The sequence below is a fragment of the Nematolebias whitei genome, chromosome 22 (genome assembly GCF_014905685.2).
Source record: "Nematolebias whitei isolate Nwh7 chromosome 22, NemWhi1, whole genome shotgun sequence".
Lineage (NCBI taxonomy): Eukaryota > Metazoa > Chordata > Actinopteri > Cyprinodontiformes > Rivulidae > Nematolebias > Nematolebias whitei.
Window position 1 is genome coordinate 11,507,956 of NC_056519.1, and position 19,396 is coordinate 11,527,351.

Sequence of the window (19,396 nt, forward strand, 5' to 3'; positions counted from 1 at the left end):
GTTTACCAGTCGGTCTACATTCCTACCCTCACCTATGATCACGAACTCTGGGTAGTGACCGAAAGAATGAGATTGTGGATACAGGCGGTTGAAATGAGTTTCCTCCGCAGGGTAGCTGGACTTTCTCTTAGAGATCGGGTGAGAAGTTCAGTTATCCATTAGAGACTCGGAGTAGAACCGCTGCTCCTCCACACCGAGAAGAGCCAGTCGAGGTGGTTTGGGCATCTGGTAAAGATGCTCCCTGGGCACCTTCCTAGGGATGTGCTTCGGGCATGTCCGACTGGGAGGAGACCCCGGGGAAGACTCAAGACACGATGGAGAGACTAAGTCTCTCGGTTGGCCTGGGAACACCTTGGGGTCCCCCCAACAGAGCTGGAAGAAGTGACTGTGGAAAGAGATGTCTGGACCTCCCTGCTCAAGCTGGTGCCCCCGCAACCCGACTTCAGAATAAGTGGAAGATGATAGATGGATGGATGGATGGATGGATGGATGGATGGATGGATCAAAAAATAAGCTAACAAATTATCAAATTATTCACAGCATCATGGCAGGCATCTGGATCCTGTCTCAAAACTTTCTCAATTTAGTTTCTGCAAGACGTAAAACAAAAACTTAAGAAGGCATTGATTAGAGACAACAAATTAAAATAAATTATGATTACATTTAGAGACAGTACTTTTAATTTGAGCGTAATTTGCACAAATGCCATCATTTGTTTGCAGTTGTGTACATCGCAAACGAGTCAAATATCATTTCGGTGCAACTCCTAGTGAAAAGTTTCATATATTCTCACAATTTGTGTTTCCAACTAGTCCCCAGAGGTCGCAGTCCATTGAGATGCGGGCTTAATACTAATCTGAGACGTGATGAACGGGGCTAATCATCTATAAAGGTCTCTAACCAACTAACCAGAGATTTAACACATAACATAAACACAATTTTTAATCATACAGATTAAACTTTTATAGTTGTTTTGTTAATAGGAGCATGTTGCTCTGTGAACTCCATGGCTTCGCTCAGCTGAGGCTCAGCGCCATTTCAAGTTCTTTGAATATATTAAATATTTCCTTCCCGCCTTTCCTGTAAAATCACTTTGAACAAATGCAGAAAGCCACTAGAGGTACTGGCATTATGGGAGAGTTTGCCCCATACACACACAAAGTTAAACACGCTGGGAATTTCTCTGATTTAGACCACACATAAACCTGAAAGCACAACAGCAAACATCCTTTTTCTGACAGATGTACACACAAACTGTACAACCACAGAGAGCAAACACATTATATGCTAACAAACACGCACGGCTAAACTCGTTACCTCTTTTTCCCCTCTAATTACCTGAACAAAAAAACAACTTAAAACACCCAATCTCTGACGTTTCAGGATAAACAGATGCTTTCAAACACTCTCATTAGTATGCTGCTGATATTTGGGGAGCCAGATTAAGGTGATATTAATATTACATTTGGAGTCCTGTATAAATATTTGATCAAAAATGCTTCTGGGCTTCATGTATGTTTACCGCGCTCAGTGTGCCCAAAATTAACATCCAGCATTTCCTTTTTAACCAGAAGAAATTCAGTAGTTCCTCTGAAAAAACAAAGAAATGTTGCTTCGGTTTCCTGAGCTAATAAAACCTGGAATATGTAGAAAATCAAAAATATTAAAACATGATGAATGTCTCAGACTTTTAGTTGAAAGTCTTATATTAGTAGCAGGATGTTTTTTTTTAATTACTTAAGACATGCTAATTTTAGCATTCTATTAAAGACTTTAGAAAGTTTTTTATATGTAAAGTAAACAAATGGTTAAATTTGGGATATTTGCTTGTAAAAGTAAGTAATGATACTGTAGATTATGACATATGTCATAAGCGCTTAGATATTGGCTTCTCAGATCACACTGTTGGCTGGTTCTCAAACTACCAGTATCTCTCAGGTCGGAGGCAATGTGTTCGACATAACGGTACTTCATCTAGCTACCTAACAGTCACCAATGGTATGCCACAAGGCTCAGTTTTAGGTCCCACTCTTTTTACAATTTATATACTGGTAAATAATGTAGGTCAAAACATTCCTGACATTGTTGTTTATTGCCGAGCTAACACAGTCTACAGTCTGCATTTGACATCATTCAGCCAGACTTGTTCCATCTCAAACTGGTGCTAAATGCTGACAAAACCAAAGGGCTGATGTTTTCCAACAGAAAGTTGGTGCCAGCAACTCTTCCTCCTGTCATCCATGCATGGTGTTCCTATGGAGTTTGTAGATTCTTACAAATACTTGGGAATTTTGGTCGATGCACTTCTCTCTTTTAAACCACATATCGAAAACTTGATAAAGAAACTGAAATTAAAACTGGATTTCTTTTTCAGAAATAGATCTTGATCAACACTGAATGAAAACATCTTTTAACCGCTACCTTCCTACTGTCCTTTGACTATGATGAGCTTATTTACATGAATGCCCCTGCCAGCTCCTTGCAGATGTTGGATGCTGTCTACCATGGTGCGTTAAGATTCATTACTGGTTGAAACTACCGTATCCATCACTGCGCCCTGTACTCATTGGTCAGTTGGTCATCATTATCTACATGTAAGCTCTCACACTGGTTCATTTTCATCTATAAATCCCTCCTTGGTCTGCCACCTTCTTATATCTCCTCCCGCAAGTCACGTCATCAGTGCAGTTACAGCGTGCACTCTCAGGCCATCATTATCTGCAGTGTTCCCTCAGTGCAGACTGAACTTAGCAAAAAGGCCTTTTCCTACTCGGCACCTGCAACCTGGAACACATTGCAACAGGAACTGAAGTTGTCCACCTTAATTTATTTAAGGGGTTTCAAACATTTGATAATGTCAAGAGAAATATCAAAGCAGATATGTTCTTGTTTTTAATATTTCACCCCGTTTTACAGCGCCCTGATTTATTGTATTATACACGACTCTTATTTTAACTGCATTTTTACTGTAGTTTACTGTTGTCATTGTCTATTGTTATTGTTATCTGTACTTTATATGTTCTGTCTGGAACAGGTCCCTCACGTAAATGAGTACCCATGGCTCAATGAGGCTAGCCTGTATACTGTAAATAAAGGTTGAATTAATGAAAAAGTTTAACTGCATCATTTACTGGAAACAAGCTGCTAAAACTGTGATGTAAAAAAAAGAAAATGCATTTTAGGTGGCATCTGTCTGTATAAAAATAAACCAGATTAATAAAATATTTCCACACCTCAAAACTAACAACAGACCAGAAAAAAAAACCTTCAGATTTATTATTGTAATCATATGATAGAAAACACATGTTGATCTTGGCAGCATTTTTATTTAACATAGAGAATGGTGAAATTAAACCTAATTAAATTAAGACAATCTGTTTATTGGCTTTAAATTTATCTAACAAACGGACCTATACTAAACTGAAACAAGATATGTATATACTTTTAACTAAAAACAGTTTATCCAGGTTTATTGACACTAGAAAAATTATATTTTTATAGGTTTTTGTTTGTGTGTTTTCATTTTATTGAGGAAAAAATTGTAGTAGTTATTCACACTTCCCTGCTTGTGTGTGCATTTGTGTGCTGTGGTGCAAAACAGAACAAAAACATAAAAATATGTGCTCGCTTTGTGATAGCGCCATCGTCGTCACTCGTTTGCTGACAAATTCTTGCACCAGCTCAACGCTCGGGACCTCGACCGAATCAAGTCCACACACATACACAAAACAAAACACACAAAAAATAACAATGCAATCCCTTTTAAGCTCCAGAAACCTTGATGTCAGACATTTGAAGGGAATGAGGAGTTTCTTAGCTCAGGATCAAAAGAACAGGAAGAAAGAAAAAAGCAGAAGAGGAAAAAGAAGTCTTCTGTCATCTGCCAGACATTGAAATGAAACTTTTTTGTTGTTTCTTCTCCCTTTATGTAGTTGAATCACAAAACACCAGAACCCTGGCAATAAAAAGCCGACATGACGCCATGGGAACTATGGCTTTAGAAGTTAAAGAAGAAACAACAAAGGAGGACGTGGTCCCGCTGAGATTTAAGAAGATGAGTGCAAAAAACGCTCAGACCACCAGATTCAAGCAGAAACAGAAGAAAGACGTGGTTATTATGTGGTAGATGATGATGTTTAGATCAGAACGTTTTCATATACTTTTGATTTTTTCATTTAGATAAGAGCATTTTCAGAATGTTGAAATCTCATGATAAAGTGGCATCAAGGGGCCAATTTAGTCGAATACTTTTTAGAAATCATTTTCAAATGATGTGCAATGCCTTCCTTAAGTACTTTCATAGCTTCCCGTTTCAATAATTTTTGATCATAACCAACTTTAGTTTATGTTAAGTGACTGTTGGGAATATATTCAGTGAAAAAAATCCTTCAAAAGTGCAATAAATAAATAAAAACATGAACTTCCAGCTGTAGTCTCTTTGAACCAAGTTACCAGTGAGCCCACGTTTTGAGTGGCCAGGTTTTGAAACGCAGCTTATTTTGTGTTCACATCTTTGCAAAACTGTATTTTCGGCCGACATATTATTTTGTTCCCACCTCTGTTCTCACCAGTTGTGTCCAACCAGACACAAATGTTGATTATTAAACTCACAAGACCAATTAAAACGTAAAAGTACGTTTATCAAAATACATTTTACGCTAAAAGTGGGACAAAAAAAAAAGACCAAAATCCAAACTAAAGCCCACTAAATGCATAAACTACTAATAATCATCATACAAGACATCAATGAGGACCTTCACCAGTACGCATACTGCAAACATCAATCAACAGAAGACACCATCTCCTCTGTGGTCCACACTGTGCTCACCCACCTGGAGCAGAAGGACTCCTACATCTGTATGCTCTTTGTGGACTTCAAGTCTGCTTTCAACACCATGATCCCCCAAACCCTGATGGACAAACTACTCACACTCGGACTAAGCCCCTCCATTTGCAACTGGGTCCTGGACTTCTTAACAAACAGACCACAGTGTGTGAGGATTCACAACTTCTCCTCCTCTACCATAACCCTCAGCACTAGCTCCCCTCAGGGATGTGAGCTGAGCCCTCTCCTGTTCACGCTGCTCACGTATGATTGTGCACCTACCCATCCAGGCTGTCATATTGTAAAGTTTGCAGATGATACAGCGGTGGTGGGATGCATCACAAACAACAATGAGTCCAGCTACAGGCAGGAGGAGGTGGAACACCTGGAGAGCTGGTGCAAGGAGAATAACCTTCACATCAATGTGAAGAAGACAAAGGAGATGGTCATGGATTTCAGACGAAACAAACACACCTACCTCCACCCACCCCCAGACATAGGAGGATCAGCGGGGGAAGTGGTCTCCAGCTACAAGTACTTAGGTGTGCACCTGAATGACAATCTCAGCTGGGGCAACAACACCACTAGTCTGATCATGAAAGCACATCAGAGACTCTACTTCCTCAGGCGGCTGAGGCGAGCTGGATTGGGAAGCTCAGTCCTCACCTCCTTCTACAGGTGTGCAGTGGAGAGCATCATGTGCTACAGCATCAATGTGTGGCATGGAGGCTGCACAGCTGCAGAAAGAAAAGCTTTGCAGAGAGTGGTGAAGGCTGCACAGAAGACTGTTGGAGTCAGTCTCCCCACCATCACAGACATCTACACCTCGAGCTGCAGGAAGAGAGCCACCTGCATCATGAAGGACCCCACTCACCCAGCATACACACTTTTTGCCCCGCTCCCCTCAGGCAGGAGGTTAAGGAGCATAAAGTGTAGAACCACTAGACTGAGGAACAGCTTCTACCCTGATGCTGCTAAGACTCATAAATCCCTAACTAGGATAATCACTGTAATGCCACTTAGGTGATATGTGACTTATCTGTGCTGCTGATTATCCATGCTGCTGATCTCATGCTGCTGATTATCTTTTGCTGCTATATTCATTCATACCTATCTGTTCACCACAGACTCATGTTCAGGCTGCTGTTGTTACATCGTACTGTTTTACATTATTAGTGTTTAGCATGTATACGGTATCTTAGATCTTTCAGCATACCGTTTGGCGATTGTTTTAGCGTATATCTTAGATCCTTATTTACCGTTTTTTTCTACACTTTATATTTTGCTATTTGTAGATGAACAGATGCTGGGATATATTCATCATTTAACGCGGGTTCCTCATTTTTCTGGACTGAATAAAACGTGCATTGAATTTAAGGAAATGCAAAGTGAGACGTCATTTATATTTGACCCATCAAAATGAATGCGGTCATTTATTTACAGAATCAAATTTAACATCAAACATTTACATTAATTTGGCAAATTATGAAAATAACAATATAAGCAATCAATCAGGAAAAATCATACGGCCATGATTTTTCCGTTGCTGCACCACAGACATTTATAAACTGTACAACTATGATCTTCTACCCACACGGATGTGAATAAGCACTTTACACAGACATTTCTAAATATCTGGGAGAATTTCTACTTGATAGAAAGTTAAAGATGAAAGAAGTTAAAGGGAGTAAGATTGAATGGGAGGGGAGGAATGTTCACCAGAACCGACACTCTCCATCAGAAGCCCAGCTCTCCTTCGGTACGCTTGGTAGGAAACTTGATCCATTACCTTTCTGAAGATTCATCAGCAGATATGGAATTCCGTTAACGCTACCTGTCCAGCGTCTCCTGATGGTGGCTGTAGCTCGTCAGAAGTAGTGGCTAGTGAAAGTTATAATCCCATGGAACTCGGAAGAGCTTTTTGTCATGTCAAGATCATCCCGTCTCCGACAGAACTCGAACAGAACCAGCAGAAAACTCTCCAGCACTCTCGAACTCTCCAAAAACTCTAGAAGTCTGACAACTCTCCAACTCTGTGTAGACCAGGAAGTACTGACATTTTAAAGACTCTTTCCCGGTTCACTTTTTGGGATTTGTTCATTGGTCAGAAACGACCAGACGGGGTGGGTTTTGTGACGTAAGAGGTTAGAGACAGCGAGAATTGTTATGAGACAGATCAGAAATGTTCTCACAGACCGAGAGGGTTTTGTTTTGGCGTGTTTCAGGAAACAGGTGCAAAACATCTCTACTTACGTCTGAGAGGATTCTAAAACATGACAGTTTTAACATAACAACTTGTTTTTCGTTTGACTGTAACCTTGTAAACGCACACACTTGCTCATTCAAAAGCAGAAATCAGAAAAATGCATAATTACTCTGTAACAGCTTTTAACATGAGTTCTAACTGCATGAGAATAAAAATCATTACTCAGTTAATAAAATTGATTAGTTCACTGCAACATCTAAAATGGTTTGAACTAAGACACTTTGATTATCAACATTTGTAGAATAGTAATGATAATAAAAAGAGAGTGTTCTTTTCACTTGAATCTTCAAGAAAGAAAGTCTCAGGATGGGTGAACCTGTATTTATGTATTCAAATACATGAAATGACAGTTCCTGTCCCACAAGGTTCTAAAGGTCAAGAGTTTTGACCTTAGACTTAGTTTCGACGTAGGCCTAGTCCACTACATATTTTTGGGTGTAACTGGGACCATGTGTACATAATTTCATTCCATCTCATGTACCACATGGTGGAAACGACAATAAAGTTTACTTGAACTTGAATTTAGATGTTAAGAATGACTAATTTAACAACCCCCCCCCCCCAAAAAAAAATCTAAAGTAACAGTTTAGACTGACTGAAAGCTGTGGCACAAAATGAAATCCATCGCAACATGCAAGAAGTAGACCCCAAAAAACAAAAGTGAAAGGAAAAAAAAAGATATGAAAAATAAAACTATAATAAAGCTCTGATTTGCTTTAGTTTACATCTAAAAAGGACCCGTGGTAAATCCTGCAATTCAAATCTGTGTTGAGAGGTCTAGTTCAGTGGAAATGTTTAATTCTTTATTTCAGTTTAACCAAGTCAAACATTTTAACTAATTTTGTGACAGGTATTTAAAAAATGTGATACTTTATTACTTCATTGTATTATTCTTTACATCTGATTACAAAAAAAGACGTAAAATTATTTTCTCAAACAGAAATCTAAAAGGTTACGTTTAAAAATATATAAAACCTGCCATCAGACCGTTTTAAAATGACAGATTTGAGGCATTTTTTTGCTTTCAAACAGGTATCTTTATGTTTTAAACCAGCTTAGATGTTATGTTGTACATTTGACTCAACTATTAGAGGCAGAATCACATTTTTAACCTATAAGTCACCTAAATATTGTTCACTCAGTCAAGAATTTTTTAAAGACAACATCCACAACTTAACAGGGTTTGCTCCTTGGATGTGTCGGTTTTTAATGTTATGTTTCACAGCGGGGAGGAAATGTTCATCTGTGATGTTTACCATTTAAAAATCACAAAATTAGAACATTAAAAAAACTGGAGGAGGTTCTCTGGAAGGCCCAAGAGATGTAAAAGTTCCCATCTGTTCAAGTTAATAATCTAATTTGACAAGTTGGTTTGTTTTCTGAAGTAAAATTCCATTTAATTTTATGAAACAACAGCTGAAATCAAAGTTCAAATACAAACATGGTGAAGAGAGACCAGCGGGGTGTCTTATAATAAGAGAGTGGAAGAAATGAACAGTGTTTCCTCTTCAAAAAGGCGGCGATGTGACAGAGAAAGTGAAGTGAAAGTCAGTGTCTCTTCCAAACGCAGACAGACATGATGAGAATTAGACTCAGAGTTTATGACAGAGTGAAGGAGATGAGAGTGCAAGGACAGGCGGTATGACAACGGAGGGGAGTGATGAGAAACGGGAAGAAAACAGCTGAGGAAGAAAGATAGGCGTGCAGCACTAACCTTGAGGCAAGGCTGGGCGAGGCAGCAGAAGGTGGTGCGTCGTAAAAAAGATAAAAGAAAGACGGAGAGAAGGAGGGGAAAAAGGTGAGGATTTGAGCATAGGTTAGCCAGCTTGATCAGTCTTCAAAGAACAGGAAAGATACGAGAGATAGACAAGCTGACAGAGAAGCATCATTAACTGGAGAACGACAGCTGACAGGCACTGCAGTGAGACAAGCAGACGAGCAGACAGACAGGAATCACTGCTTTATCAATGGCTAATGAGACGCACCTTAATTCACCCCTACAAACATTTAAAGGTAAACCCATACGAGTGAATAATTAGTCAACCAACAGCATGAGATGAGTGAGAGTCCATTAAGATGTTTCATACGTTGCATTTGTGGATTATTTAGGTTTCCACTCTAACAGCATGCAATGATGCGAAATCGTAAAAAAATATTAAAATTGGAAACAGTAAAAACAAAAAAAGCAACTTCCTGGACTCCAAGTTTCCCACACAACCTCATATATTTTAACTGGCAAAACCTAAAATCCAGCGTGCCAAGAACAAATTGACCATTACAGAACAATATAACAATAAACTTAACTAATTCCTCAATACTTGGGTTTATAGTCTAAAGCTTTCCACTCTTTCATTTTCACCCTTTTCAAATGGTTTCTGTCAGTTCTTTTCTTTTCTGTCAGCTTATTCTCACCATTCTCCCTCTGCTTCTTCACCCCTTATTTAACGTGTCTCTTGCTGTTTTTCTTCCTCTACCACCTTCCTTTCACTTCCCTCTCCCTCTCTCTGTTTTCCACTCTTCCATCCAAATCCTTTATTTTGGCCATCAGGGCAGATTTTCAGCTCCATTTCCCCTCAGTGTGAAGTCACTCAAGTCTGCTCCAATTACCGTTCTAGTTCCTGAAATAAATAATCTGGTACCTATGCAGTTGGATTTACACGAGACGGGAAAGAGAAGCTTGATTTTTGGTTTCTTTCTTTGGCAATGTTCTTGTTCTTCACTCAGCCCAGAGAACGTCTCAGCTGAGCCAAGCTTAGAATTGGCTACGGGCATACGTGTTATTCTCTGACGTACTTGTTAGCAAGCTGTCAGGTAGAGCCTCATAATTCACAGGAGGTTTGACTAGGCATCAGATAAAAATATTTTTTTCATGTACAATTACAGGGTCGATGTTGAAGGATTGAAAAAAAAAAAAACTAAATGTTTTGTTGCAATTTTAAGTAAAAAAATGAATTATTCTGACCTTTTGAAGTGGGGTAGTACCAAAAGCCTATAAACAATATTTTACCTGCTCTAGCTAACTCTTTAAACGGCCTCAGTTTGACCAGAATTAACTGTTTTTGCAAACAGCTATTGGAACGATGACCATAAAAGGTTGTTGTTGTCCTAAAAGAACAATCTCAAACATTTTATATCAGTTCACACTATTTTTAACTAAGTTCGCCTCGTTACAGCTAGCTGGCTACACACTACAGCTGGCTGCTACATAAATATCAGTGTACCGGTATAGCCTTTCATAACTTTTCTGCTGAAGCTCACTTCAAAAGATCTGAACTACAGTAGTCCCTCGCTACTTCGTGTTTTGACCGTCGTGGACTTGTGTTTTTGCGGTTTTTCAAAGTAAGATTGTACACGAGAAAAAAAATTGTACACAAAACACGATTGTCAATGTTAATATTATTCATGTGACTGGGACAATACGGGATACTGTACAGTAAAAAGTTAACAAAATATAAAATACTTTGGACAGGCACGGCCATTTTGTAGTTTTCTCTCAATAAGCCTATAATGTATCACCACTCATAATGACTACATTTCCCAGAAGTCAACAGTGTCACGCCCAGAAGCCCCGTTGCCCTCTGCTGAAATACTAGAGGGAAAGTTTTGATCTATCCGAAAATGTTTGGACCTTATTCATACAGTGACTTTGGTGCCCAGCGGATGCAGAAAGCCGCACAGAACCCACCCGGGAAGTGGACCAGAACTGAACCAGAACTGGACCTCCAGACCCATTGGCCAATCTAAGAGTTTCTAGTCAGCCCACGAGGACCTTTGAGTGGGGATGCACCGTCGTTGGTCAGGCGCCCTCTCCGGAGCTCACCTCCACCACCCCGAGCCAGAGAGCCAACCAGAACCGGCAGGGCAGGTCAGCCGAAACAGAACCAAGTCGGACCAGAACCGAAAACTGCTGTTGTTCTGCAGAGCTGGTGAGTAAAAATTTAATAGCTACATATACCTATGTTGATAAAATGAGAATAGGTTTAAGAGGTTAAAACATTGCAAGAGAGTGGGAAGGGTTTCAAAAGCCTCAATATATGAATAACGTACTAAAATAAATATAACGTCTCTACTTTGCAGATTTTCACTTATTGCGCGTGCGCGGGTCCGGAACATAACCCCCGCAATAAACAAGGGACTACTGAAATCACTAATATTTAACCTGCTCCTCTTTCAAACTAATAGCTTGACTGTTACAGACGTGAAATCATTTCAGTTTTGTATTTGCTCAAGTTTTGGGTTTCTGTTTGAGCACTTCCTGTTGTATTTTTTCTGTGTCCTTTAGTTTTCAGTACATTATGTCTTTATTTAGTTTCCTGCCTGTTCTCTCCCTTCCTACTTTACACTTAAATATATTTGTTAAAATATATTAACGAGCTGTTTATTTCTGTATAACCTCTACAAACCTGTAACTTCATATTGTTATTGTGCAAAAAAAAAGTTAACTTGCTGAAGAACACAAAAGGACCTGAGCAGCGCGATTTAATTCAGTCTGATTGGGCAAATTATCAATTCTTTTAGGAGTAATGTTTATTTCATCAGTCCTAATCTGTCTCTAATGAAGCTGCTGAAATGTTATTAAAGGCTGTTAATTTCAATCAGTGCGCTGCAGCCCTCTAATTCTTTGGAAGTTTGGTGTCCTTGAGTTGAGAGACACCTGATTCAACTTTAGTTTGCTCAAAGACGTTTCAACTTTACAACATATTTAACCTTTTTCCTCATAATTTTACTTCATCAAAAATAAGATGTCTTTTTTGTTTTAAGCATGAACATTTTAAAAACCAAATATAAGTAGCTTTCATGTAACTGAACACGCTATAAATCATAAACTCATTACTTTTTTCACTGACCAAATGGAAACAGGCAAGAAATAAGTTTCCTAAAATCACCAGTGGCTTAAATATTACAGTCAAACTGCAAACCACATTGACATACAGAGAAAGAAATGGATTCAACGTGTTGCTGTTGTTTTTGATTAAGAATTTTAAAAAGGAAACTGATATAGAATACACAGACAAGCTGAATATAATAAAAATAGCAGAAAAAGCATGGAAATTTCTGTTTGGTCGATTGTTGTAAAAATGCTTCTTGGCAATAAATCTTTTACAGTTAAAAAGGCTGTTTATTTCCTCTCAAATGGGGCCACATTTGTTAGGAAAATACATTTGTGGGTGAGCAGCAGAGTTGAGTCCATAGAAAACATGCCAAATCTTTTCTGCCAATGCCAAACAGCTTAAACTGCTGTTGCCTCTTGTTTTTGTGCTTCTGGTCCCCCAGCTGGCCCCCACAGTGCAGTGTTTATCAGAGACTACCTCCAGATTTTGGAAGTGGAGAGGACGGAATGGCCTGCCTGCTGATCAACCGTTTAAAACCTGTGGGATCAGCTCGGGGGTGCTGTTCATTCGAGAGTGACCAACACAACCACATCAGCTGACCTGAGGCAAATGCATGTTGAAGATTTGGATGCCGTCCCATAACAGTGTGCAACCAAGCCGGTGGGCAGCAGCAGGAAGAGTTGCCAGACTGTTGTGGCTGTGTATGGTTCTTCCACATGCTGCTGAGGTCCAGTTTGTCAAATGAATAAATTGTTAGATTGTAATTTTGTCTTGTTCATTGAGACTTCCTATCCAATAAACAACACAAAACAAGAGTTGATAACAGAATAAGCTGTTTAGCATTAGCAAACAAGATTTGACAAGTTTTTCATGAGCTCAGTTAGGGCTGGACAATAATTCGATATCGATATATATTACAATATACTTTGATTCAATAATGGTGATATGAGTTTTAAGCACATTTTCAATATTTCCATATACATTACACTATGATTACAGTGTTTCACTGACGCATTTCTTTTTCTGTTCGGGTTGTAGCAGCCGCTTCAGTTTCAACCCGAACGGAAAAAGCCATGACACAACTATGTAAGTGCATGGTGATATACACCACACACAGAGCTCATGTCCAAAAGCAGTCATGGGTAGCAGGCTAGGCTAAGCTCCAACACGCGTTAAGTTTTTACTTTAAAATGAGTGCCCATGACCGTCAGAATGTGACTGAACAAGCATTCACAAGCGAAAACAAAGCAGATGACATAACTGATGAGAGGAAAGACTAATTTGGCGGTGTGGAAGTGGTTCGGCTATCTAAGATCCGATAGACTGCGAGTTTCAGTCAGTGTGCCATCTGAAGAGTTTCCACTCGATAGAATATGCTGAGAGTCAGATGATGAAGCACAATAAAAGTTTGAGCCAACGTGTCCCTGAAACAACACCCCAGCTGTATCAAAAGAGAAACACATGCAGCAAACGCAGACGTTTGATGATGTTGTTGTTTAAAGTTAAAACTATTAATACTGACAAAGTTGAGAGATTGCTTATTTGATGGTGATGTCAAATTTATTTGAAGGCTAAATTTAAAAAAAAAGGTGAACATTAATTTATTTGTACAGTTTGTACACTTTCTGGGGCTTTTATGTTGTTTATATTGATATCAGAATTATATCGTTACCCACCGAAATTAAGAAATATATTGTGATAAAAGTTTTTGCCATATTGTCCAGCCCTAAGCCCCACCCAAAAATTTATTTTCTAACCATTTAAGGGGGAATAAAATTTCTAACGGTATAAAAATAGGCCAAGAAGCAATGTTGCAAATTTAAAAAAATATATAAAATTTTCATACTTTTTGTACTAAATTTATTTCAGATGTGAAAATCTTGAAACGCATGCAGACAGAAGGAATAGACTGAAAAGACGTACCAGATCTTTAAAGACAGACTTTACCATTTCTGAAATTTTAATTGTTCATTAGAAATAGCAACAAAAAAAAAGAAGCAAAAACAACATAATGACCCATGAAATAAACAGGTGAGTAAATCGAGCTTGGCATGCAGGCTACAGATTCAGACAGAATAAAAATGGATACGTTGATATTTAGACAGATAGTGTTCTCTGGAAGACATTACGGGTGTGAGAAGATTGATCCTAAACCACACAGACAGAAAAGGAAGCAGTTAAAAAATAAAGCAATTTGTTATTGTAAAAGAAATAAAAGAAAATTAGCAAACAACCCAGATTCCTAATATAAAGGAAAAAGTGTGTTAAACTCTGCATTCAAGCATCTCCAGCTGAAAGTAAAGCGAGAAAACAGATCCACTAAATGAAAGAGTTGCATCATTGACAGGAACCGAGAGGCTGAACGACTGCAGCTGCACCAAACTGTGCCTCAATTTACAGACTTTTAGTTCGCCGTGCTGCAGCAACAGACGACTGAAACCTCTGCTCATATTTAGTGCACGTCAGAGCAATACTGAATGCAGTTGTTTGGAGCTGAGAGAGTGAAGTGACTGAATGTGCTGCAACATGAGCTTGGAGTGACGTGAGCCAATGCTACAACTCTTTGATGGAGATCATTAGTGAGCAAACGGAGTTCTGTCCCATGTGGAAAAGGCTGGAAAACAAGCGGAAAGCATGAAAAAATGTGTATAAGGTGATGTCAGACAATTATTACACTGATGGATCATCACTACTTGTAATTTGGCCAGAGCTAGGCCTGTCACGATGACAAATTTTGCTGGGCAATTAATTGTCTCAGAAGTTATCGCGATAGATGATAATATTGTTTGAAATTTGACAATAATTAGTAATTATTGTCAAATTTAAGAAGAAATGTTGGTTAATGCAGCGTGTCTCTTTAAGAAAAATGGGAGGGAGGCCCCTTGAAGTGACACGAGCCGTCTCGCGTTCCTTTTTTTTTGGTTCTCAAAATGGCGGACGCTCGGTGTGGTTTGAGCTTGTTAGCATAGAATTTTTCGCACAACGCTTTTAATAAAAAAAATATCAGTAAGTTCTCAGCTTTTTTTTGCAAAGAAAAACAACTTTTTACACAAAGGCATGGGTTTCAACCATGAATTTTGAAGCTTCGACAAGACGGAGGTTTTACGCCGAGGTCGGCCTTTTAGCTTAGCTCGTAGCCTAGCTTCTCAGATGCTTTTAACGATCCAAAAACGTGATTTTGGACAGCTAAAATGGATTTTAAAGAGAAAATGGAAAGGGAGGGGTCAGTGAAGAGCACCAGAGCTGAGCTTTTTGTCATCCAGTGTCTACATTAGAAAGAAGGACAAAGAATCGATAAAGCCGATAAATGAAAAGGAGGCTGATAATTTTAATTTATCGTGCGATTAATTGATTAATTATTTATTGCGACAGGCCTAGCCAGAACTTTAATTGAAAACTGACCAGTTTCATTCCCATAACTTTTCCACATGGGGATGGTAATAGTAATGCTCTCACATCTTTCCTCTGACAAGCAAAGTGAGTTTTGTCATGCAGGGAGTCAGACAGCTCGCTGACTGATATGGGGGGGCACTCACATGCCCAGGTAGTCCCACACCAGTCCCCCCATTGGCTGCTGAGAGGCAGCAGGGGCTGGGGGCTGATTTTTAGACTGTTGAGAACGCCAAAGATGAGAAGCTGAGGGATTTCTGAGGTGTGATGAGCACACGCACACACAAACATAAACCCAAACACACACATACAAAGTCAATTTGTCAGAGGTTACGATGACAAAAAGAGGTTGGGGAAATATAAAAAAAATGCAGAAAAAAGTAGGAAAGAGAAAAGAGAGGAAGAAATGAGAGAAAACTAATGAGTTAATTTTAGATCAGCATAACTCAAACATCTTATAATCTGCTGCTGAAAGCACATTTTCATGTAAAATGATCATTTAACAAGTAAAACACATTTTTACTCCTCGGTTTTAAATTATTCCAGGAAGCAAAAGGCCTGATTGTTTGAAATAAGAAAAACAATTTTAAAAATAGCTTTTTGTTATTCTAACTAATCTAATTCTCTCTCACCTTTCCAATTCATGGATCTTTTTCTCCTTGTCATTCTTTTCATTCTCCATCTCCCTGAGGATGTCCAGAAGTCGTTCCACCTCAGATTGGGCCTTCCCAGCATCCTCCTTGTACTGGGCCACTTCCTCCTCCAGGCAGGCGATGCGTTCAGAGAGTTCAGCATTGGCCTGCGACTCCACTGCTGCGCTCTGAGCCTGGAACAGAAATTAGTACGAAAAATAAACTCAAGCGTTAGATTTCAAACCGAGGTGACCACCATATGAACTAAACAGCAAGTTCAGACTAGAATGGATGAGTTGGGTTCATTATGTGGGCGGAGAAGGGGTTGGAGACATTTGGTAAAAGTCACACAGTGGATGTATCGGTGCTTACTGGTGGTAAAATGACACTAGAAGAAAATGCAGTCTTATTCCTGAAAAACAGCTGAAATTTAACTGAAATGGAAGAACAAGCCCAAGTTAGCACAAGAAAACAGAAAGAACATGTTTGCTGAATTACGTTTAAATAAGAAGAAATTAGCACAAAAATTTTGTAAATTAGCAAAAACTGCTGAAATTAACAAAAAGTAGCTGAAAAGGCAGAAAGAAGCTTAAACTACCAGAAGGAAGTGGAAGGAGCTGAAATGAGCTAAAAAAAAAAAAAGTAGAATTAGTGGGAAGAAACAAATTTATCATACAACAGCTAAATGATAGATGAAATAGCAGAAAATGCTGAAACTAGCAGAAAAAAGCTGAAAGGAGCATAAGCTGAAATTAGCAGAAACAAGTTAATTATGTTAAAAGTAGCAGAAATTACCTTGAAAAACTTGAATTTATCTGAAAACAACTTAAATTAGCTAAAAATGCTAAAATGGTAGGTGAAAATGTAGAACAAGCTTAAATTAACAGAAAAAAGCATAAAGAACACGCTTCCTCAATTAGGCTGAAAGAAGCAAAAGTTTGTGCAAAAAAATTTGGAAATTATCTGAAAAAAGCTGAAATTATTAAATAAAACTGCTGAAAAGTAGCTAAAAAAAGCTGAAAGAAACTTAAATTGCCAGAAGGAAGTGGAGTGAGCACATTTTTACTGAATTAGGCTGACAAAAGTTGAAATGAGTGTAAAAAATGTGGAATTTGCTGAAAAAGCTAAAACTAGCACAGAAACAGATAAATAGCAGCTGAAATAGCAGAAAAAGCTGAACCTGGCGTAAATATGCTGAAAGGAGCATAACAAGCTGAAATTAGCAGAAAGAAGTTAGAAGAAACAGAAAAATGTTGTAGTTAATCTGTAAGGATCACAAAACAGCTGAAGAAACAGCTGAAATTAGCTAAAAATAGCTGAAAAAATGTTTAAATTTGCACAAGGAAGCTGAAAGAAGCTGAACCGGAACAAAATGTGAAAGGAGCAGTAAAAGGTTGTGAACAGCTCTAAAGATTTGAAGGATGTAAAATGAGTTCAATTCATTTTCTATGAGGAATAAAAGTGGCAGAAAAGGCTAAATATTTCAAAAAGCTAAAGTTGCACCAATACCAAAAGTCATATCAGGATTGTCCTGAAAGAGATGTTTTGATTTATGATTTGTTGAAATAGTTTGAAAACTGCGGGACGAGAATCGCTCCGAAAAATGCACGGAAGAAAACTGGATCATAATAGCGTGAATGCTTCATAAACGTTCACACAATTAACAGATAATAAGATAATATAAAGTAAATGCTAGATTTGGGGTTTCTTTGCAGACAACAGTTTTAACTTTTGAAAATATGCAAATGTGAAAAAGAATACAACATGTTGACATTTTGGGATATTTCACATTTTTAGTTTAACTTGTTAGCTTGTTTACATCTGTAATTTGCACTTAAGCACAGTGCAACACAATCGAGGGTCACGGTAATGTAAATGTTTTGCAGAATTGTGGTCATGTTCCAACATATTAGCGTAATAAAGTCGTTAGCTGCAGTGTCACAGCAGCCATCTTGTTAACAGGAAGTTATTTCAGGCTAACAAGACAAGCTCTGCATTTCAAATTCCCATAAACATAAACATGAACGCACTAAACACTCAGGATGAGTGTTTATTGGATTCCGAGTAGGATGTTAGTTTTTAAACTCACTAAAGGAGCGTATTATCATAACATTTCATGAACACCTCATATTTAGTTTGTTTCTGTGTTAAAGTCTGAACAATTTTTCTGCATAAACTAATGTAGACAAAAATCCAACTATTATAACACCTGAAGTCTTTAAAAAGTCAGAAACCATCCCTGTGTCGCGTTTGTGTTTAAATTTATCACGAGCACAAAACTATTTTACATTCAAAAGGGAAATGAAAGTAGGTTTCAGCGGTTTTAGTCTTCCGCTCTGCTCGGCTCCACTGAAGAAACAAAAAATGAGTTAAAGTAAGAAATGGAACAAAACAAAGAAAAATAAAACACGTTATAACCAGCTTAGAGGTTAGAACATCTGTGTGTGTTTCCCAGAAATAAATGTTGCTCTTGGGACAGATAGACGTTACGAATGTGTGCGTGCATGCGCCTGCCTCGGCCCCACAACACATAAACCCTATTAGTTTTGGATGTGGACGGCAAATTTAACAGGTCTTTATGTGGGGAGGAAATGTTTGGGTGTCTGATATAAGATATAAGAAGATCTGGGAGGAGGAGGGAGAGAAAGACAAATAAGACACCATGGCACAAATCCCCCCATTCTTGGTGGGATAACACAAAGAGACAAAACAAAGTCTGATGAGAGAAACACCACAGATGCCGTCATACATATTCCTACTTCTCTGCGTTTGTCACGTCTTCTCACACACATACATGTGAACACACACACACACATTGAGGGTGTGATGGTGGTGCTGTTTCTGGAGTCTGTGAAAAAGACCGTAAGGCTGTCAGCAGGTTGTCTCTCACACACACACACACACTTTATGGACTGCCGCTTGGAGGAGAAGATGTGATACAAGTACACACAAAACACACACTACACACAAGTATTCATCTGTGAAAAACAAGTCATATGATATATGATGTAAGCTATATGAGACGTACTTATATATATATATATATATATATATATATATATATATATATATATATACACGTTATATGATACAGTATAACATACACCATGATTCATAATATGATACATGACATAATATATTACATATAATATACTCATTTAATATATGATATATGATACAATACGAAGTGATATGTTATTTTATGTTGCAATATTATGATAAATGATGTGATGTAATACAATATACAGTAGTCCCTCGATTTTCGTGGGGGTTACGTTCCACACACACCCGCGATAGGTGGAAAAATGCGAAGTAGGAATCCTATATTTATTTTAGTATTATATATATTTTAAGGCTTTATAAACCCTTCCCACGCTCTTGCAATGTTCTAAACTCTTAAACCTACATACTTTTATTTATTTTATTATTAACGTTTATTTAACCAGGCAAA

The 19,396-nt window shown here is 38.3% G+C and overlaps 1 protein-coding gene across 1 annotated transcript in view; it reads right to left on the reverse strand.

Moving 5' to 3' along the window:
• LOC119428258 (ELKS/Rab6-interacting/CAST family member 1) overlaps positions 1–19,396 on the reverse strand; it is a gene marked incomplete in the record, with an annotated part of 148,371 nt that overhangs the window by 81,440 nt on the left and 47,535 nt on the right. The window contains 2 exon segments of the mRNA XM_037695915.1: positions 8,806–8,817; positions 15,946–16,139. Of these exon segments, the coding sequence (XP_037551843.1) occupies positions 8,806–8,817; positions 15,946–16,139 (206 nt within the window).